Source organism: Brachyistius frenatus, unplaced genomic scaffold (assembly GCF_029030835.1).
Source record: "Brachyistius frenatus isolate BFR_SWC_R1_liver_20210118 unplaced genomic scaffold, ASM2903083v1 Contig_31, whole genome shotgun sequence".
In the NCBI taxonomy this organism is placed as follows: domain Eukaryota; kingdom Metazoa; phylum Chordata; class Actinopteri; family Embiotocidae; genus Brachyistius; species Brachyistius frenatus.
The window spans coordinates 445,001-467,704 of NW_027210630.1; the positions used below are offsets into that span (position 1 = coordinate 445,001).

General features: G+C 43.0%; 1 protein-coding gene across 1 annotated transcript; it reads left to right on the forward strand.

Moving 5' to 3' along the window:
* Positions 1 to 961: 961 nt before the first annotated feature.
* LOC138621553 (rapamycin-insensitive companion of mTOR-like) lies at positions 962 to 22,120 on the forward strand. The gene is made up of 37 exons (XM_069699706.1): positions 962 to 1,025; positions 1,151 to 1,198; positions 2,682 to 2,779; positions 5,632 to 5,696; positions 5,953 to 6,084; positions 6,303 to 6,366; positions 6,896 to 7,022; positions 7,763 to 7,932; positions 8,319 to 8,386; positions 8,827 to 8,894; positions 9,002 to 9,084; positions 10,079 to 10,166; positions 10,412 to 10,502; positions 10,610 to 10,676; positions 11,398 to 11,478; positions 11,722 to 11,822; positions 12,044 to 12,209; positions 12,522 to 12,623; positions 12,707 to 12,753; positions 12,847 to 12,982; positions 13,085 to 13,284; positions 13,420 to 13,546; positions 13,880 to 14,044; positions 14,205 to 14,281; positions 14,391 to 14,469; positions 14,591 to 14,700; positions 14,790 to 14,877; positions 15,033 to 15,125; positions 15,221 to 15,327; positions 15,482 to 15,711; positions 15,836 to 16,940; positions 18,433 to 18,692; positions 18,781 to 18,987; positions 19,206 to 19,358; positions 19,875 to 19,998; positions 20,131 to 20,269; positions 20,373 to 22,120. Exons 1-37 carry the CDS (start codon positions 977 to 979, stop codon positions 20,448 to 20,450), a joined length of 5,193 nt encoding a protein of 1,730 aa, XP_069555807.1. The 5' UTR covers positions 962 to 976; the 3' UTR covers positions 20,451 to 22,120.
* Positions 22,121 to 22,704: the final 584 nt, after the last annotated feature.

Here is a 22,704-nt window from a genome sequence, read left to right on the forward strand (position 1 = left end):
ACTATACCATTATTTATCTTGAAAATGACTAGTTTTAATGTTTAATTACTACCTGAACATTAAGGCATTGGTAAAACAACAACAAAAACAATATGATAAAATACATAATATTACTTTATGAAAGAGGACATTTTGCATTACAAGTACTTTCATGTTTGATATTTTACAGACATTGACCTGCTTGTAATTCTGTACTTTTATTTATAATTGAGTATATTATATACTGCAGTGTTAGTAAAGTAATAGCTGTGAAAATGTGAAGGGCATAGCCCACTGATCAAACTTTGAAACCATATAGTACAATAGTCATCGATTTGGAATGTTTATACCCCGTTAATGAACTTTTTTACCCCTAAACTTTTTTGCGTTTTCTTTAATCCAAGAGCATGCATAATAAAATTATATCAAAACTTCATAATGAATATAATATTAGAGCCCCAATATATTGTTAAATTTATCAGGGCTGAGCTTTCTAACAGTCACTAATGACATGGTGGCTTGCTTTGACTAAAACTGACAAATTCTGTTTGTCTTTAGTTTTTGTGTCTGGAGCTGTGTACTCATCAACATTTAAGTAACATATTTGTACATTAAACAAGTTGATCAATACCTCTGCGCGTGGTTTATTCATTTTTGAAGATGATTGTGACTTTGTTGATCAACAATAAATATCCATGATTTAATGACTGGATGTTGTGAAGTTAAATTTTCACAATATTTTGACTTTAAAAAACAAAAAAAAAGATAATGTTATATTTGTAATTAAACTGTCTGGTGTCCAGCTATAAATAAGCTCCCTCTTTGCTGACTATAATACAGTCGTCAGGTCAGACTGATGTTTTTATTAGAGGGGGATTAAGGAGGATTCAGCTGATCTCAGGCCTGTAGGGGTATGCTGCGGCTCGTTGCGACAACCTTGTCTATATTTCTCGCGAGAATCCGCGAAGTTTCCGGTGTTGTGTATGTTCCTGGAAACATGGCGGCCAGCTTCCGCGGCCGTCCTATCCGGAGTCTTCGGATGCGAGGTGAGCGTGAAAAACTCGATTCAGTGACAGCTTTTATAGCTAGATATCGGAAAAATAGAATTTCTCCTGCACGTGGTGACCTTGGAGTGACCCCTCAATATGTCGGCTGTGTGTGTTTTTGACAGGTCGGAATGACAGCGGGGAAGAGAACGTACCGCTGGATCTGACCAGAGGTGAGCAGAGGCTTCATCACCCTGAAAGCGATTATTGTTCAAAATGGATGAGGAGGAGGGGAGGGGGGTGGGGGAGGATTTCTGCAAACACCAGCCCCACCAAGTGAAAATGTAGATAGTCAGTGCACGTGTCCCGTTTTTTTGCAGTTTTTATTTCGCCGGTTCGGCTTTCTGTTTTAAAACCATTGATCTCGACATCATAATAACAGGCGGCAGCGAAGCTAACTAACTAGCTGAGTTAGCGTCAGTTAGCTGCCACAGCTAACCTGCCATGACGACGATGTGTTGTTTTTGATCGGTGTGAGTGGGCAAGATAGCCTGTTATTTAGCCATGCAAGCCGTAAGCCCTGCAATCGGGCATTTCTCATCGCTGGCTGTACGAGAAATCGGGTCCCGAGGCTGCTCGTTGAGCACCATTTGGGCAGCACAGGGTGGTTCTGCACAGCCCGGCTAGATTTACTCATCCAGCTACAATCCTGCACACCAGCTTGTTTACACGGAGCAGCGGTTCTCTGTCTCAGTCCAGAGACCCCGATACCTGCTGGTTTTTATTACAACCATGTCAACTAGTGACATGTTGCACCTGAAATGCCTGATAAATGCAAACCTAGTTCAAAGGATGGGATGCACTTTAATCTGTGAGCTGTTTTTCATCAGGGAGCTGCAAAATTACTGTTTGTGCGCGCCTCATAACAATTCGGTGGTGTCACAAGAGTGACACACCAAATCATGTCGGTGCCAAAGAGTTCAACATTATGTATAGTTCATGTCAACTGTTATCCCTGCATGCACATTTTCACACCGGACACAGTCAAGCAAGTGACTGTTTCTTGTTTAGATAGATTCCCATCATTGCCATACCAGTTAATGTTGTCACAGCTGATACATGTATATAACTTTATATCTTACTCTTAAGTTTGATTTTCTAATTTGCACATTTTGTACCAGTTTAGGCAGAATAAAGTGTTTGAAAGGTAGTTTGGAATACTTCATTAAAGTCCTTCAAGCGCTTTAGACCGACGTATTATACAGATAGCCGAAACTGAAACTATATGAAACTCGTCCTCTTTTAACCTTCGTTACTTAACTTAGATGGAGTATTCATAGTTTTTGTAGCATTCTTCTTTTCTTGACGTGCAGCAGCTGGAAGTGGTTTCCACGCAAATTAAATGTTCGAGCATTGATTCTTGCCAAGAGAATATGCCGCTTTAAAAACAGTTGCCTTATTTGTCATTTACAACATTTAACATTTGCAATAAAGTACTTGACAGTTGAAAGGAAGTGAAAACAAAAACACTCCCTGCTTGAGTCTTGCTTTTTACTGTCTGGCCTTGTTTTGACTGTACACACCTAAATTAGTGTGACCAGCTAAACCAACTTCCTTCCTGCAGCATATCAATTACGGTTCATCGCCAGGTATTATGGCAATATGGCTTAATGCTTCCCTTAGTTACATTGCATTTCCCTTTTCATTCTCCTGCAGAGCCATCAGAAAACTTCCGTGAAATCCTTCAAAATGTGGCCAAACCGCACGGAGTCAGTAACATGCGAAAACTGGGTCACCTGAACAACTTCATAAAGGTAAAGCTGTCAAGTTATGATGCTTTTTAAACGCCACTGTTTTATTTGTTATTCAAGACGGTGTTGACACTTTTGAAATTTGGTGAAAGCTAAACATGCAGCTTTTCAAGAAGGTTGGCTCTGTTTTGATATCTGTAAGGATTGATTAGCCACCTCTCCTCTGTAGTGTCACCACTGACCTCTCCTTGATCCTCTCTTCTTGGGTGTTGCTGCCAGCAGGCCTTAGCTGTGCCTGTCATTGTGATGCTGACAGTGAATGTAACAGGAGCTCTAGGGATGAGAAAGCACTCCAGTCTAATGTACATCAAGAGCGGCACTCTTGCTTTGAAACCTGAGATTATTAATGTCTAGTTATTATTATAAACTTGAGACATGCTCAGTTATATAATCTCTATTTTTCCCTGACATTAGTGTATTTTGTCCATTGGTTTTTAGCTCTAATGTTGATGGTAAAAGTGAAGATTATTCTGAACATTTGAGACCTGCATGATATCCGCAGTGATACTATTCAGTATCGCAATGACAATGTGATTTGTGATAGATAAGCAAATACTGAAGTTTGCATATTAGCTATACAGTCCTCTCTGCTTTAGGAGCAGCCAATGACCACTGCATACAGGAATTATATAAAGTATTTCAAATATGCTTTTATTGAAAAAATTGCACCTGAATACCAAATTAAATAAACATGAATGCCATGGCCCACCATCTAACTACATCTGATTGGTTGACAGTGTAAGACATGTGTAAACAAAAGGATTTTTCTAATTTCATGTTTCAGGCAATCTTCTGCAATGTGCTTGTTCCAACCATGTACATGTTCATATCGCAATGAAGATGAAAATATCGGCCAGCGCTAGTACATACTGTGTGATGAACATGCAAATATGTTAATGGAATACTCAAAACAAGTGATCGTGGACCAGAAGTCTAGAGTGCTTTGACCATGCTGTATAACTGGACAGTGTCTGTCCCACTTATCATCAGATGGTTTAATATACAGATTAATTGTTTAAAAATTCAAAAAGAGGAACAATGAGAGGTTTGCTTGTTATATATTCTTTTGGAATTTTTCTGCAGATAGAGAACTTTCCAAAAATATATTTTTCAAAGAAGGTCTGTCTAGAATTGATTTTCACATCTGAACAGTGTTTTTAAATTTGTGCCTGTGTCAGCCTTGTGATGGGCAAGTGACCTCTTTGATGTTTTTCTGCCTTCCTCCCAAAACATACCAGAGCTCCGTTATTTTGAACAAGAATAATGCAGAAAATTAGTGAATGACTTGCACAACTGCAAGATGAGTATGAGGAGAAACGAGCAGCTTCTTGTGCTTTGACCACATTGTTTTTGCTCACTGTCACCTCATTGAGAAATGTCAAGGCCGTTTACACAACTGTTAAATTCACCAAGCCTGGACACTGATTCCTGCCACTGCTTAGACATTTGCCGATTTCCATTTGCCTCAAAACACTTCTGACTGCGTGTCATGGACATATTGTAAACAATTGTTGGTGAGTCTTGGCCTCCTTACAAACAGCAATGCAGCAAGCTAAAGGCTGAGTTTGAGCCTAGGTTGTGTTTCTCTAATTCATACACCTAACTCTTGTTTACAACTCAATGGAGGGGGATAGCAATGATGTGTGTGTGTGTGTGTGTGTGTGTGTGTGTGTGTGTGTGTGTGTGTGTGTGTGTGTGTGTGTGTGTGTGTGTGTGTGTGTGTGTGTGTGTGTGTGTGTTGGAGCACAGTGACTCTGATTCCTTATAAGGGTTCTAGGACAGTGAGGGTGACCTAATCCACCCGGAGAGCGTCACATGCCCCCTTCCCCATCTCCCCTCACCGCCTCCCGCCTGCTTGGGCTCTGACATCACAGCTGGTTTAAAACAAGCCCCTACTCACACTGCCTCCAGTCGTCACCCATCCCATCCTGCTCTGTCTCGCCTCCTGCTCTGATAAGTGGTTTGTTAGGAAAGAGGGTTAACAGATTTATGCCCAGCATTAAGGATCCATTCTTATACAATTTACCAGCTTGATTTACTCATCAGGATCTTCAGGGGTAGACTAAACTACTGTGATGCAGTAGCATTGACTTGGTGCTAGGTTCCCTAAGGGTGCCTCTGAGAAATAGCAGATCCAAAATGGCAGCCTCGTTTGCCCAAAGGATCTCATTGCTTTGTACATAGGATGTGTTTTAGACTGCGTTGTTGTTAGTTTCGGCCCACCAGCTGACACAGACTGTGTGTACCCCAGATAATGCTGGAGGACCTGCTAAAGGTAGACAGACACTCATACTGAAAACAGAGTCCTACTGCCAGGCCTGGTAGAGGAGGAAAAACCAGAGCAACTAGTCAGGCTACATGCAGCAGTATTAGTTGGAGATTTTTTTGTTATCACCCTCTATTTTCATGTGTCTAACACAGATATTCATACAGGCACATGTAGTCATAAACAACAAATGGTGGAGATGACACAAGCTAGCACTCATGACTGAACTTGTGAGTGTTTTACCACTTTCACGTTTGTACTTAAAACCTCCATCTGCCTCCAGTGAAAGCATTATTCATCGATGATTCACCTCCTCCAAACAGAACAGACAACAAACACACCTGCTCGTCGTCTTCAGTGACCTGCAGGAAAGTATTGTGCTGTTTAGTTGGTTTGGAGACCGTGAGCTTCTCAAATAAAGGATGGCGCCATTTTCTAATTGCTGAACTGTCTTATACACACCTTGAGGGGTTCTGGTAATGCCACATTGCCAGCCAGGCTTTCTCTTATCGTTGACCAAAGCCATGTTAATGCAGTCATCATAGTGTTCATCAAATAATTTATCTTCTGTTGTGTTTCTCTGTTACAGCTGCTATGCAGCATTGGCCACAATGAGGAAAACTTTGGGTTTACATATGAAGAAATCATCATTTGGTAAGTGTTGTCAGCAAGCAATAGTGAGTGATTGTACACTGCATACTTTTCATGGACATGTGCTCTGTTAGTTCATCGTACTATAGCTGAGTGAATGCATGAGATCAGTTAAAATGTTTCATATTTGGTGGAACTTTATTTCATGAATTCTTAATCAAAAAGCAGCATAAATCAAGAGGCTGTAAAATTTTGTGTCATGTTCATGTTGTCCATGTTGCACCTTTAGACATCTGAGTCTTTGATTTTCGATCCGCAGTCTGCGACTAGCTCTTCTAAATGAGGCTAAGGAAGTGCGTGCTGCAGGGTTGCGGGCGCTCCGCTACCTCATCAGAGACACCAGCGTGCTGCAGAAGGTCCTCAGACTGCAGGTGGATTATTTGATATCCAGGTGAGACCCTGCTTTGACCACACGAGCCAGATGGAGACGTATTGCTTGGCTGACTTCATGTTGTGGGTCAAACCATATTACTTTTTGTCAAGAAATTAATTTCAAGTGTCATTTTCCAAGTCATACTTTTCTCCTCCTGACACATTTATTTTTCTCCTCCTGACTGCCTGCGGTAAAAAGAAAAGGGCATGACTAATTATACCTGTGGGTTGTTTCAGATGTATTGACATCCAGCAGAGCAATGAGGGGGAGAGGACTCAGGCTCTGCGACTTGTCCGAAAGGTAAGATAAGATGTTTTTTTTGTTTTTTTCTCTTCCTTCTAACCGTTTGTAGAGTCGGTGTCATGTCACTGGGGGAATTTGCCTTCGCTGCTCAGCCCTGTGTGCCACCTGAAAGATCATTGGGTTCGCAGCAGTGTCAGTGTGGATAGTTTGCATGAGTTTGCAGACACAGTTTTTTTTTTAATAGCGCTTTCTGTTTACTGTAAACCTTCTTCACACACGTACACACAGAGTCAGGCTGGGGTTTCTGGGAGGAACTATCAGCTATACAGGCAGTAACGTAACCCTTGTGTTCATGCTGTAACATAAAGCCAGGCCTCTTACCATAAAATTATAATTATATATATTCTGGCATATGAGACCCTCAGAATACACCCAAGTGCTGTTTTTGCACTTCAAAAGTCGTTATTCTTTTTCTGGAGTCCCTAAATAAAAAGTGGCCAAAAAAAAACCCACTAGTTATTTTTTGCCTCTTTTTGTCCAGACTTGTTTGATGACTCGTGTTTCTCTCTTCTCCCTCCCGCTGTAGATCATCACTGTCAATGCGATGCTGTTCCCCACCTCTATTGCAAACTCTCTAATTGCTGTGGGGACTGATGGATTGCAAGAGAGAGATCGCATGGTCCGTGCTGCCATTGCCATCGTATGCGAGCTAGGTGAGTATCTGGCCTTTTGAGATGGAGATGCATAACACAGACATAGAAGAACCACTGGGTGAGCGCACACAGTTGCTTTGTGTGCAGCCTAGGAGGTCCTGCTGTGCAAGAACAAATCACAGCACAGTAATTTGAGTAAGTATTCCAAGTTACATCGCTTGGTCAACATCAGCACCTGTGTTACACCTGTTTTTGTGACCTCTGGTATGAACACATTTGCCATTTCAACATGAACTTGAGCAAAGTGTGCACATCAATTTGGGAAATTGGCAGCGAAGATCCTTGAAATTCATCAGAACGCCTGCGGTAATGAAACTATGATCCGGGCGAGGTGTTTTGAGGGACATCATGTTTCAAAAGGGGAAGAATGTAACTTTCCAAGACCAAAGACAAAGTGCGAGTTTTTCACCTGCAGCAACACAAAAGTCGTTTCCCACCTCTCCTACTCAATGGATTTGGCTGCCTGCGACCGCTCTCTGCTGAAGTTTCAGGTCCATAGGAACATTTTAATATTGTACATACCAGTGATCACAAAAACACATGTAACACAGGTGCTGATGTTCATCAATCAACCTAAGTGGAAAACATAATGACAAAAGTCACAGCTTCCCGTGTCACGATGCTGCACAGCGCTCGCATGTAACAGGCGTAGCCTCAGAACAATTTTGATCGCACTTTATAAATATTAACTACATCTGACTATGAAATATTGTCTTGTTGCTAACTTGTTGCCTTTGTAGCCCTGAAGAACCCAGAGGTGGTGGCCAAACGAGGAGGCCTCAGCACCATCCTTAAGAATGTGATTGACTGTCAGCTGAGTCGCATCAATGAAGCACTGATCACTACCGTCCTCCACCTACTCAACCACCCACGTACCCGTCAGTACGTGCGTGTTGACGTCGAGCTGGAGGTACGCACACCCACGGATACGAGTTCAGAGGAAGTTGCGGTTTATAAATGAGCCAGTGTGCTGTCTGGGAGTCATTTCAGTTGGGATTAGCAGCTGTAGGGCACCTGTCTCTTTCCCATGGAGCTTAAAGTAATCAGTTACAGCATTTCTCCAAAGCCTCATTGTCTGTGAACAGACACCTGGGACAGGAGCAACTCGTCACTGCAGTCATAATATCCACATGGATGTCATATAAGATATATAGCAGGTTCATTATTACTCCAAGATGTTACATGGGGCTATTAAAGAAGGCTTTCACTTCACTTTCAAGAACTAATGAAATGCTCTAAAGTCTGCTGTATTTTTTGCATATCCATCTTTGATGTGCTTTGTGTTCTGTCCTGCAGCAAATCCTTGCGCCTTTCACAGATTTTCACTATCGTCACAACGCAGACACGGCTGAAGGGCAACTCAAGTGAGTGTGTGTGAGGGATATGAAGAGGCAGTGTTACAGTGGAAACAAAAAGATTGAGTGTCTGACATTTCCCTCTGTTGATTGTTTACTGTGTTCCAATATTGGTAATGCACCAATGCGTGGAGAAAGTGGAGGGTTTGTTTAGTGTTTTTGTTATGTGAGCCTTATCAGGGCTGCTTCACTCCAGAATGACTTGCCAGAGGATGTGAAGCAGGCAAAGTCACAATAATGCTTTAACTCAGATTTGATATTAAATATCTTTTATTGATTCTCCTTGACAACCTTCAGTGTTTTGCTTTTGTGGTGTAGTCTGATCCTTGGATCCTTGGCGAAGCTTTATATAATGCTTTGTGAAATGTCCCGTAGAGAGATCATAATGATGTTGTGTGTACGGAACATGTTGTCCAGTTTTTAATGTGTATATGTTTTCATGTTCACAGGGAAGACAGAGAGTCCCGTTTCTTGTCCAGCAGAATGGCAATAGTGGCTGCCTTCCGCTCCTGGTCTGGTAAGGGCTTTGATGTTGTGATTAATGCAACTACAAGTAAGAATTGCTGTCTGTTGAGGGTATCATCAGTAAAATATCTCTTTGTCTCTTTTCTTTTTTTTACTCAGGGATTATCAACCTATGCAAGGTTGGAAATTCTGGAATCCAATCTTTAATTGGCTTACTTTGCATACCAAATATGGAAGTTAGGGTGAGTATTGGAGCAGCTGAGCTCTAAATATTTTAAAATATATCGGCGGAAAAGGGAAGTTTGCAGATTTAAAAGCAATGTCTGTCTCTCTTGCGTCTACGACTTTTGCCCCTTCAGTATTTATTTATTAGCTGCAGTGAGATGCCCAGTCTGGTTGGAGCCAGAGTATCAAAGCACAGAGTGAGATATATTTGTCACAGCACAGATTGATCAGATCAACAGATCAAGCGCAGATATTATCATCCTTTTTCCAGTGAAACTGGTTCCCTTGAGCCTTTGGGTCATTGTGTTGTACAGCAGTAACACTACGATATTGGAGGTAATCTCCCTAGGGCTGCGTAATGCAGCTCAAGCTTATTCAACTAGCAGCCTGCGGGCCAGATTGCAGCCCCTTTTAAGTTTTTCTATAGCCCAAAAATGGTGCCTGCAAATCAGGCTTAACCATAGACATAAAAGGATGTAAGCAAGTAGGGTTGTGCATCTTCAGTTGTAGACAATCTATGTGTGTAACCTTGGTGACAGGAATACGTGGGGACGGGGAGGATCAAGGAAACCCAGTGTGTGTGTTAGCAACAACATGCGCTGTAACTGACTGCAGCAGGATTACATCCGTCAGTCAAGTCTCATGTTGCACTCTGAGCTGACGGGCCACAGACAAACTAATGTTAGCTAAACTAACAGCAAGCTTTGAAAGTCTCTGTCAAATTTAAAAATACTTTAATTTCATTGTGAAAATCGCAAACAGGTTGTTGTTATTTTTACTTTGCCAGCTGCAACAATTAATTAACCAGTGTACTGGCTGCTGTTGCGAATTGATTATAATGATACCACTAAAGTGAAAGAGAAGGGATGTGCGTGACTAGTTTGTTCCTTGTTGTAATGTATCTATTAATTAATCTATGATTTTCCTTTGTGGCACACTTGCTGTTGAAATGAATAGCCGTGATATCAAACATGTATATTTCTGACTGCTTCAAAATCATTTGCCCTGCAGAAAGGCTTGTTGGAGGTGTTATACGAGATATTCAGGCTCCCTATGCCCATTGTAACTCAAGAGTTCACAGAAGCCCTTCTAAGTGTTGGTAAGGAGAGCCTCTTTTGTGTCTTCAGAATTCATGTTTATACTTCCTCCCAGTATCTGGTATACGTTTTTATGTGCAGTGATTACAGAAATATGGAGTTCCAGTTTGGTTACTTGGCCTTGTCTGGTCATGACAAAAAACACACTCGAAAGTTTAACTTTAAAATGCTTTGTTCCTCTTAAATCCCTGTAAGTTTGTACTTTACATGCACAGTATAAACTGATCTTTGCTCTGGTCCACTTCAGACTCTGCCAGGTTTCAGGACACCTGGAGACTGTCTGATGGGTTTATTGCTGCTGAGGCCAAAGTCATCCTACCCCATCGGGCCCGCTCTCGGTGAGTGATGATGAGAAAGAACAGATGGAATCGGTTCACAAAACTGCCGTCAGCTCAGTGTGTACATGAGCTGTTAATGATTTTTGTTTTTCTGTTTACTACATTAGACCTGACCTGATGGACAACTACCTTGCATTTGTTCTTTCTGCCTTCATCAACGGTGGGCTGTTAGAGGTGAGCTCATACCGTGTTTTTGTTTTACCTTTGTGCTTAATGGCTGATTTATATTGTTGAGTATAACTCAGTATTGTGTTGCAATTAATTTACAATGCACATTTAAGAGCTTTATGATGTTACTGTTGCTATTAAGTGTAGACTTAAAAGCATGTAAATAAAAATGGATATAGACTCCCCATCTGAAAACTGAAACCAGTGTCTAAGTGCCTCAATGTGCAATACCACTGGGAGCCACTGGGAGCCACTAGGAGCTGGCTTCAATGGACTCCTATTTAAAAAGTGTCAGCTTCTCTCATTAAATACTAAATGAGTACATTTTTTCCACAAGTCATAATGACGTCATTTGATAAAGTTACTCCCTCTGATCAGTGTATTTGCCGTCCCTCTAGAAATAATTCCATCATTACTTAGATATTTGGCTTCAAAGAGAGGTATTGCTGAGGGCACGCCAGGATCGATTGACTTGCCCGAGTTGCAGTCAGGTTGCTGGTATAGGAGGGCAGGCATAGTGTCCTCTGATTCCTAGTCAGATCCACCCTTCGGACCTCCCCGGCTTGTCCAAATGCGGTCACTTCTGACTTAAAAGCAAACAAGATGGCAATGGCCAAAATGCTGAACTTGAGGCTTCAAAATGTCAGTTCAGTGGGTGACGTCACGGTAGTTTACTACTTTTTGTTCAACCACATCCTCCTCTCCGCCCTTATTTGTGGTTCTGCAGGGCCTTGTTGAAGTCGTGACCAGTAGCGAGGACCAGCTTGCTGTTAGAGCCACCATCCTGCTGGGAGAACTTCTACACATGGTAATATATCAATGAAAGTATCTGTGATGCACTATCCTTTTGTAAAAAAGGATAGTTTGGCACACGGAAGCCCACATTACTAAAGAAGAACTTCACCTAAATATTTGTGTCACTGCAAAGTTAACAGTCAAGATAACTGTAAGACTTGTGCTTTTTGAAAAGCTATTTGCTGCAACTGAGTTCCTGTGATTCTAACTCTAAATTCACATTTCTTTTTTTCCTCCACACGCCTCTCTTGTTTAGGCAAACACCATCCTTCCACATTCCCACAGTCATCACCTGCACTGCCTTCCCACCCTCATCAACATGGCAGCCTCCTTTGACATCGCCCAGGAGAAACGACTGTGAGTACAATCTGACAGGTTGAACTTTTCTTCCTCACAGAATAATTTTTTTTTGGACCAGAAACGCATATATTTATCAGAACTATATTTTCCCTGACAGTGCCTTGTATTTTATTTTTGTAAATGTGCCCTCTGTCATAAAGGGGCTCTGATCACAAGTGCTCTTTTAACAGTGAACACAATACACTTCCAGAAATCAATTATTGTTGTGTACGTTCCAGTCGGGCGAGCGCTGCCGTCAACAATCTGAAACGTTTCCATGAGAAGAAGAAGAAAGGTTTCAAACCACACAGTCTTTACCTGGACCATATCATTCGCAAATCTGCGTCATCACACAACCGCAGAGAGTCACACTCACGTGCCCACAGGGACATCTATGTCATAAAGGTAAAATATCAACATGATTCTCAGAGGCTATATTTTTACTTTAGCCTCTGGTAGTTTAAAGAGATATATTTTGGGAAATATGCTTCATATACTTCAGTTCTGTGTGTTTGGTAAAACGTCTGTGGTTTGTTTAGTTTGCCTTTACAAGAACCTGCTGATTGGCATAATGTAAAGCAGATTACTTAAAAAGATCAATAAAATGAATAAAGAACAAAATTATTGCAAAGTTGAATTAGTTTGTCTTCTTACTCGACTTTGTATTCCTATTTTTGTTTACATTGCTAATTAAATGTCTTCTGCCCTTGTGTTCAGGACACAGAAGAAGCACTGATGATGAACCTGAGAGACAGTCACATTCTCCACCACAAGCAGAACCTGGAGTGGAACTGGTTGCTCATTGCCACCATCCTTAAGGTCAGGCTGATCTCATGTAGCACCATGGACTCGGATGTAATTCTTTATTTTTCCCGTCTAAAATGTTGTTTTCCTATCCCCAGTGGCCTCATGTAAACCTCAGGAACAACAAAGATGAACAGATGCACAAGTAAGACCCTTTATATCAAAGCCCACAGCAGCATTTTGACATGTGTACTTTGGCATCTTGTTTTAAATACCAACTTGTTGCTTTGTGTTGCAGGTTCGTTCGGAGGCTGCTTTACTTTTATAAGCCCAGTAGTAAACTGTACGCGGGGCTGGCGTTGGATCACCTAAAGGCCAGACAACTCACTGTGGTTGGGTGTCAGTTTGTGGAGTTCCTCATGGACTCTGATGAGGTGAGAGAAGTTTTGCACAAACACACATAGTCCTTTTTTGTCTTTTGTCAATTTCTAACCTGCCTCTCCTGTTGGCCCATTCTCTTTCCCCGCTATCATCAGGACGGCCAGGGTTACCTGGAGGAGCTGGTGAGGGACATGGTGTCATGGCTCTCCTCATCCTCAGGGCTGAAGCCCGAGCGCTGTCTGCAGAGCAACGGCCTGCTCACTACACTGAGCCAGCACTACTTCCTCTTCCTCGGTACGCTCTCTGCACACCCACAGGGAGTCAAACTGCTTGAGAAATGTGGCCTGTTTCAGTGGTGAGTGAACAGAAAAACAGTTTTCATAAGCAGCTTCATAAAGTGTAAGAATGTCATACGTTTGTGTTCTTTTGATGAGACATCCTGCTAACAGCTCAATATGACGTCTGAACTTCTCCTTCTCTGTATCTGCAGCCTGCTGAATCTGTGCTCTGTAAAGAACCAGGATGCTGTGCTGAAACTTGCTGTTTCCACACTGGACTACAGCAGAGACGGTCTGGCCAGAGTGATCCTCTCCAAGATCCTCACTGCTGCTACTGATGTAATACAGCTACGAGGACAACAAGATAACTAGACACACAAAATATTTAGAGTGTTAAAGAGGAAGCTGTTTTTTATGGGCAATTTCACAAGCTGTTATCTCGTTTAAAAATTACATGTACAAAACCACCACCATGATCTGAATGGTCATGGGAGGATGAAACTGAGACTTGTCTACTTCCCAAAATTGTATGTGGTTGTTAAAACATCTCCAAACTACTCGTAATCACATCATCTCCCTGCACCCACAAGATCTGCCAAAGTCGAGTGTCCAATAATGTCCTCACGCCCCCTTTCCTTCTCATCACATGCTGTTTCTTGTCTCAACGAGCAGACGTGCAGGCTGTATGCTACCAAGCACCTCCGGGTGCTGCTGCGTGCGGGCGTGGAGTTCTTCAGCAGCTGGGGCATGGAGCTGCTGGTCACACAGCTTCACGACCACAGCAAGGCCGTGTCCATGGAGGCTCTGGATATACTGGACGAGTCCTGTGAAGACAAGGTGACTGATGAAAAACACACCCATCACTTAGTTGAACTGATGAGCAGTAAAAAAATTTTTTTTTTAAATACACATTTTACTTATGTTTATTGATATTGAAAGTGGCAGTGAAGAAATGATAAATGTGTTGAAAGATGATTTTCCCATTTTTCTGCCTCAGGCCAACCTTCACGCTCTAATCCAGCTCAAACCGGCTGTGTCCCACCTGGGGGACAAAGGCCTCCTGCTGCTCCTCAGGTGAGTGTTCAAAGATGCCTTACAGTACATGACAGTTTATGAAATAGTTCAGCAGCAGCATTATATACCTTCCTGAATACACTGTACATTTCCCCCCCCCACTGTTTAGGTTTCTGTCCATTCCTAAAGGTTTCTCCTACCTCAATGAGAGGGGTTATGTCAGTAAACAGCTGGATAAATGGCAGAAGGTATCAGGATATCAACAGACAGCAGAATAAATTCTCATTTGTAGTAATTTTTGGAAATGTGACTATTATATTATAGTAAGACCACACACTAACAAAAGTTTTCCTCTCTTCTGGATTGCAGGAATACAACCTTAAGTATGTGGACCTGATCGAGGAGCAACTCAATGAAGCACTAACGACTTACCGCAAACCTGTCGATGGAGACAACTACGTCAGACGCAGCAACCAAAGGTGAGACCGTGGAGTTTGTCTTCACCTGAAGAGCCACAGGACTGAAATTATTCTTGAACCCGTTCCTAATTTCTTGCTTGTGTCTCCAGGTTACAAAGACCAAATGTCTATCTTCCTGTTCACTTGTATGGTCAGCTGGTCCATGATAAGACAGGCTGTCATCTGTTGGAGGCTCAGGTAAGTGCTTTATTTACAAAGCTTTTTTCACACACTGCGAGCTTATCGGTGTTTAATTTTTCTACAGTCATTGCTCTGGCAGGCAGAGGCTTGTGCAGATTTATCAGACTTGTTTCCTGATGTTTGTCTTTTTTTTTTTTTTAATTTGTCTCCAGAGTGTGGTTCCTGACCTCAGCTACACGGTTCGCTCCCCGATGCTGGACACCTGGGAGGGCATCAAACAGCTGAAGGCTGCTCTCTGGGCACTGGTCAGTAACACGTGCCAGCACCTCAGTTACCCTGTTACTGTTGTAGTACTTAAAAGCAGATGGCTCTGATAGTGAGTGTTGTTTTCTTTTTTTAGGGCAACATTGGCTCTTCAAACTGGGGTCTGAATCTCCTGCAGGAGGAGAATGTCATCCCTGACATCCTTGCATTGGCTCAGCACTGTGAGGTGCTGTCAGTACGAGGGTATGTTTTTTTCCCTTTCAGTTTTAATTAATTAAGTAACTGAATGATAGATCATGTTAACGTGCTCACTAAGAAATCCAATGAATAGAAAACATTTCATATTTCCTGTACAAGTGCATGATGGGTTAACGGTGCTGTCGTCTCCCGCCCGCAGGACATGTGTTTATGTGCTGGGTGTGATCTCCAAGACCCGGCAGGGTTGTGAGGTGCTGAAGCAGTACAGTTGGGATGCAGTCAGACACAGTCGCAGGACGCTGTGGCCTGTCACTCCAGACGAGGTGGACACACAGCTGACCTCCGAACTCTCTTCAGTCCCGAGCACGCTGAGTCTGAACTCTGAATCCACCAGCTCCCGCCACAACAGTGAGAGCGAATCTCAACCAAGTACGTAGGACATCTTATGTTTTATCAGCACACTTTTGCAGACAGATGTAAAATATCATGATTTTACATCTTAGTATTCAGGTATGTTTTAACCATCCCCGTAATTCACTGTTTGTGCTCGTAGACATGTACATCCTGGACGATGACAAGTGTGATGTACTGGACCAGTCAGACGAGCCCTCTTTCTATCTACACTCCAAACCAGTCAAAGACCGCAGCCCGTTCACAATCCTGGCGTCCACGCGCTTCGTTCGCACCCGCTTCCTCAACTCCCTGTCTCTCCCCAGCAAGAAGCTGCGCTCCACCAGCGACCATAAGACCCTGTCAGGCTCTCGCACCCCTACTGAGCTCAACACGGGGAGTATGAGGCGGAACAGGACAGTGACGGAGCCATCTGTCTACAGCCCCAACCAAGGGGACGTCTTCACTCCTGTGTTTAATGGCAGAGGAATGCCAAAGAGTCCAACAGTCAGCCTGGAGACGTCTTTTGTCGGGACCAGGGGAGGCTCTGAGGAGCATCTTGTGGACGGCAGGCTGGCCAGGGGAGGAGGCTCAGGCCTCGGACTCAGCGGTCTAGGAGGGCACGGGGCTGTCGAGCACCACAACCGGGAGAGGGAGCAGAGCAGTCGAGAGCGTCTGGCAGGAGATGGCGGCTCTTCCTCTAGTGGAGGCAATGTGGGAGGGGGTGGGGGAGGCGGCGGAGGTACTCAATTTAAAAGCCGCAGTCAGAGCTTTAACACGGACACCACAACCAGTGGCATCAGCTCCATGAGCTCCAGTCCCTCCCGGGAGACCGTTGGAAACCCTGAACACCCGGAACCTGAACCAGACTCTTCTGACTGTGTGAGCCTCAACACAGTAGTGTCTGCCAAAACTGTCAAAACACTCTCCTCCCTCACTCCCCAGGCTCAGACCAACCACATGTCCACGTCTAAGTCCTCCACCGTCTCTTTGGTACCGCCCGGCTCCTCGCACACTCTCCCCCGCCGAGCTCAGTCCCTCAAGTCACCCTCGGTAACCACCATAAAAAGTCTGGCTGATTGCAGCTTCATGTACACCAGCCCGAGAGACGCACTGGGCTACGCTACGTTGAAGAGGCTGCAGCAGCAAAGGATACACCCGTCTTTGTCTCACAGTGAGGCGCTGGCTTCACCGGCCAAAGATGTGCTGTTCACTGACACCATCACCATGAAGACCGGCAGCCTGGATTCCCGATTAACACCTCGCAGGTAAGTCAGCCATCACTGCATCACTGTGGGATCGAAAGCAGACACTGAATGTATCTAGTTTTGTTCTGTTTTCATTGGTGCCTCAATTTTTTTAAATGACATGAATGGGAAGATGTCATCCTGAAGAAAAGCTCAACACATGCCTTCATTTGTAGCTGCAGCAGCTCTGTGCCAAAGTTCGAGTTTTGGTTTCTGTCTAATTTGGCAATGACAGGTGTGAGTGTGTTTTTTGCCCGTCAGGATATCAGATAGGAGGGGTACCTGTCCGGAACCCAGAGTCTTAAGTCCGTACCGAAGGCTGTCCAGAACACTTGTACCGCGGTGGGTGGACCTACCCAGTGTCCCCCTGAGTAGAGATGTAGCTTCTAGCATCGATCCAGACAAATCTATTGTTGCTGCTTTTACTAGCGTAGCAACAGCTCCACGCTTAAAGTTGGTCCGCGTGTTGCTTTGATCCCGTAGTATGAGTAAGCCCCATGTTGTAGTCGTTCCCTGTAACCTTACCTAGAGGTACCTAATAAACGGCACAAGATACGTGCCAATGTGATAAATGTGACTGTATGTGCTGGTATAAAATGTATTTTAATTGTTGGATCAGTCATGTAAAAAAAAAAAAAAAAAAAAATGAGGAAAGTTATTGCAGAGGGCAGCACCCAAGGATACCGAAACATGTCTGTGAGCGTGAGGAATGTTTGAGATAGTGCTCCGATCCAAAAGTCAAAGCACATGAGTATTTTACGAGTCTTTTTCTTTGTCAGACCAAATTACAATTAGATACTTCATCTCATTATCTCTCCATGTGCTACCGCAGCTCATTAGGACCCAAGGACCGAGTGGTGCGAAATTGAAATTCAAGGATTTATTATTACTCGTCTTCCGGTTCATTTTCTTTTTCTTCTGTTGTTAAATGGGTGACGCTGGCCTGCCTCAACTTCCTGTAATTGGTCCAAAAGTCAGAACTATCTATAAACATTTTTCACACTGCAAGCAAAGCGAACTATGGTTCAGTTTGATCCGAGCCAAGTCCTCTTTCGGTCGGACCAACTTCACCCTTGCTATTTTGGCTCATAACAAACTGAAAGGTTTGAAGGTCCAAACCAAACAAGGTAGGTGTGAAAGTCCCCTTCTACAGGTTTGTAGAGGCCAAGCAGGAGTAATAAAGATAATATAACAGATGACAGAATTATAAAACAAAGAAAAACATGCTGACCACCAGCTCTATGTCACATTATTTCTGACCCCTTCCTTTGAATCAGTTTAATGTTTTGTTTTTTGTTTTTGTTTTCTGTGTGAATCTATTGTCTGAATCAGAGTTGAACAATTGCTGCTGCCCTGATAGCGGTCTACAGTGTGTCAGGCTCTAGAGCCCTTTAATAAGCCCCCATCTCTGTGCTTTTATCCAACATTTTTTTCATTCACTCCCCGTGTTCCTTCTCCGTCCCAGTCTCTCCCCCCGGATCCTCTCACGCACCTCTCCTCTTGCCCTCCCTAGGTTCCTGAAAGCACTGAGCTTTGCCTCTCTGGACAAAGAGGAACTACTCAGTCCCATCAACCAAAGCACTCTGCATCGCTGCTCTTCAGTGCGCTCAATGGTCTCTAGCGCCTCCTTCGGGTGTAACGACGACTACATTGGCCTCGCGCTGCCAATGGACATCAATGATATGTTCCACATCAGAGACTCTGCCTACTTCCAGCAGAGGATCAGCCCGCCTTCAGAAGAGCGGAAACGCTTCCTTTTTGGTGATGGAGATGGTAAAAGTGACTTAATGCCTCATTCAATTACAATTAAATCATAAAAAAAAGAGATTTTGAAACAGACCCGTGTTTCGTGCTTCTGCAGGTGATCGCCCTGCTATTCCAGTACTGAAGCAGCAGTTCAGTATCTCGGAGCTGATCGTGTGCCGAGGCGACACCCAGAACCACGTAGTGGGTTCAGACGAGACAGGCCTGCAGGATCACACTGAAGAAAACTGCCTCTACTGCGTTGGAGCCATCGTCCTCGGATACCCCACACAGCCACAGATCAACAGCACACACCCTCGGACAGGTGAGCCAGCGCACACACACACACACACACACACACACACACACACACACACACACACACACACACACACACACACACACACACACACACACACACACACACACACACACACACACACACACACACACGCGCGCGCGTACACATTCAGTCATCTACTGTGACATGTTTTAAACTCAGTGCAAAAATACAAGAATTGCTCCTTTTTTTTTTTCTGTCAGATTTTGTCGACTTCCCGTCATGGGGAGGCCAGAGCGGCCATCGTCTGGAGGTGATGCCTCAGTCCAAGTTCTCTGGAGTGTCGGGTTGCAGCGATGCTGCGGTGTCACAAGGCTCCATCTGTAGCACTCCCACTCCGAGTGACATTGTCATTGGTAAGACCACAAAAGAGTCCCGTGGCAAATTACTGTTTTGATCTTCACAGTCTCGATGTGGGTACTTCATTTATTTAACTTTCTTTTGGGGCGTCTGGTGACATTTCACCACATATCCACCACGTCCGTGGTACCATTCCCTCCCAAAGGACCTTGCATCTCATACACCTTCCTCTCTGCCCTTGTTTCTTGTCTTTCTCTGGACTGTCAGCTGTCAAATTCAAGATCAAAACTTAAACTAATTCAACCCTTGAATTTGATTAGAAGATACTACTTTGAATACGAGATGTGTTAGTCAGTGACATCATCTGTGTTTATGTGGATGCGTGTGGATGGTGCAGGTCAAGGTGATGTGGGGTAAAATAAAAAAAAGCTAAACCAAACCAAGAATGCGGAGAAGCTAGCGGGGAAGAAAGACAGCCACGCTGGAAAGAAAAGTATCTATAAATCAGTGGTAATATTTATTGCATTCATGTAACGTAAACATTTAAATGTGTATTTGTTTGTGTCCTTTAGGCGGCAAGGCGATATCGGAAGACGGCCCCGCCTCTCGAGTCTTGCTGAGGAAGGAGGTGCTCCGCCTCATCATCAACCTCAGCTCCTCTGTAGGAACCAAAGGCCACGAAACAGGACTACTGACGTAAAGCTCTCTTTTCTCCTTCTGCTTACTGTATTTTAATAATGTTAAGAAACAAACTCTTTGCAGAATAACAGAATTTTTTTTTTTTTTTTTTTTTTTTTTAAGTCTGTTAAATTTCTGCTCTCTCTTCAGGATAAAGGAGAAGTTTCCGTACGCGTTTGATGACATTTGCCTGTACTCCGAGGTCTCTCACCTCTTAGCCCACTGCATGTTTCGCCTCACCTCCAGACGGTTCATACAAGAACTCTTCCAGGACGTGCAATTCATGCCAGTAAGAGCTTGCACCACCCTCACTCTTCCTTTTCTGAAATTGACTGCATTTTTGTGTTTACTTTTCCACATATTTAATCGTTTTTCCTCATTTTTTTTTCCAGATGTATGAGGAAGCAGAGGCAATCCTGACAAAACTACCAAAACCTGAAGAGGATGTCGACCCTCCTGCAGAATCCTGATCATGCTTCCCCGCTTGTGTTCCCTGCACAGCTGCAGTCCTGGCTCCTTACAACCATGTAATGAAACCAAGACTTGAGAGGATAGAAGTTATGGGAGGATGGGAAAACATTTGGTGTGTTTCTGTTGCTTGAAACGGAGTACTGTGGCCAAGGAAAAAGGAGGAGATGGGCATTACTCATCTTTCTTCTAGCAAATACGAGCTGGAAACAAAGGATGTCAGTATCTGTAAACAAATGTAACCCGACACGCCTAATGCTGTTGCAGACTTTTGTTTTTTTATTAACAGGAAAAAGGGGGAGCGGTTTAACCAAAAACTGTTTTCAGATGGGGTTGGCATTCCTGAGCAACACTCAATAATAATAATACATCAACATAATGCTTAAGGACAAGCTGGATCATCAAGACAAAGACTCGAGCTGTGTTTAAAAAATATCGTATCATTTTAACTCTTTCCGGAGGTGGTGTTTTTCTGTAACGAAGGCATGTTGTCGTGTCTACCCGGTGATTCCTTGGACCCTTTTCTCCAACACAACACTACAGAGGGATCCTACTATTGTTTTTTTTTTGTTTTTGTTTTTAAGAAAACTTACCTGGAGCCTTCCTGCTTCTTATCCCAACCTGACTTGTTATCTCTTCTAGCCAGATATGTGCTCCTGCTTCTCTTGCCTCACCACTTCCTACAACCTGTAGCCTCTTGTCAGCCAAGACAGCCAATTACTTTTCTATTTTTCGTGTATCTCAGACAATCAAACATCACTAGTATTGTATTTTCTAAAGCATTATATCTTGCCACCCCTACACAGTACATGAAGAGAATAGCATGTGATTTAATGCTAGTTTATTCCATCCTTTACTTGCTTAGGACCTTTAATATTTTTCTTCAGCCATTGCATTTTTAGGAAGCTTCTCAGGAGGTGGGTCGGTCTTTGGGGAGATGCTCGGTTGTGTTTTGTAGGATGATTTCATTACAGATTTGGTACCAAACTCTGCTCACAGATGTTTCCAAAACCTGCATAAACCCTGCAGCTACCCATCACTATGGCTTCTTACCTCTGTGCTTCACCTCCACTGCATGTCCAACAAGCATGGCAAAGTTGTAACATCACCTTAATGTGTTTCTTGCTTGTAAAACCTTCTTTTTTTTTTTTGTAAAAACAAAATAGATTGCCATTACATGCTGCCATTACATTGTAGGAATATAATTGCCCTAGATCTGTTTTCACAATGCAATATCACTGTCTGATATTGTGGGAGAGGAGATGGAGAAGAGGGGGGTGCGATGACTAAAGGGTTTGTAAAAGGTTTCCAGGGAAACGGGGATCTCTGTTTCCATTGGCTTGTTTTCGCTATAATGCTGCTACACAAATGGACTCATAGAGAGATGATTCATAGATCAGCTGAGTGATGTCAGATCCGATCTATTTATTATATGTCTGTACCATAGAGTGAGCTCAACCAGAGAAGAAAAAAAAAGTTATTTATATTTTTTCCTCAAGACTGTATTATAATTTAAAAGATTTTTTTTTCTTTTTTTCTTTTTTTTGCCTGAATCGTGGTTTCCCTTGTATAATGTGTACAGTATGTTTTTGGGGGGCATTCATGACCTAAAGAAACATACAATCCTATCAAAGGGATGCATTGTTAATAAAACAAAATTTGAAATATCCAAGATATTCTACATTTCTTTAGGTTTTCTTTTAATTTCTCATTTGTAACATTTATCTTAGTTTGCTCATTTGCTGTGAAAGTCATAATGTTCTCTTTTATAAAACTGCAGAAATATTCAGTCTCTGCTGAAATTCTAAATCGGGTGGATGCATCATATAATGTAGGAATAACCCTCTTTCTAAAGGAAGAAACATGCAGTTAATAGTGTTCTGAGTTAAAAGTTAAAGTTTTCCCTTCAGTGCTGCCCCATACAAAGAAAAGAATAAAAAATGTGGCTTTGTACGACCTAGAACATGTAAAGAAGCAGTGCGTAGGGTTTAGTGACACCTAGTGGTAAGGTTGTGGATTGCGACCAACTGATAACCCCTTGCCTCACTCTTCCCTTACAACCACGTTAAAAACTCTACAGTCGCTTTTAAACTCGTGAAAAAAATATGAAAGTCCCTCTCCACATCCAGTGTTTGGTTTGTCCCTTCTGGGCTTCTGTAGAAACATGATGATACAACATGGTGCTCTCTGTATAAGAGGACACAGTGTAAATGTAAAGGGATTCCTCTGAGACGACAAAAATCACAATTACAAGTT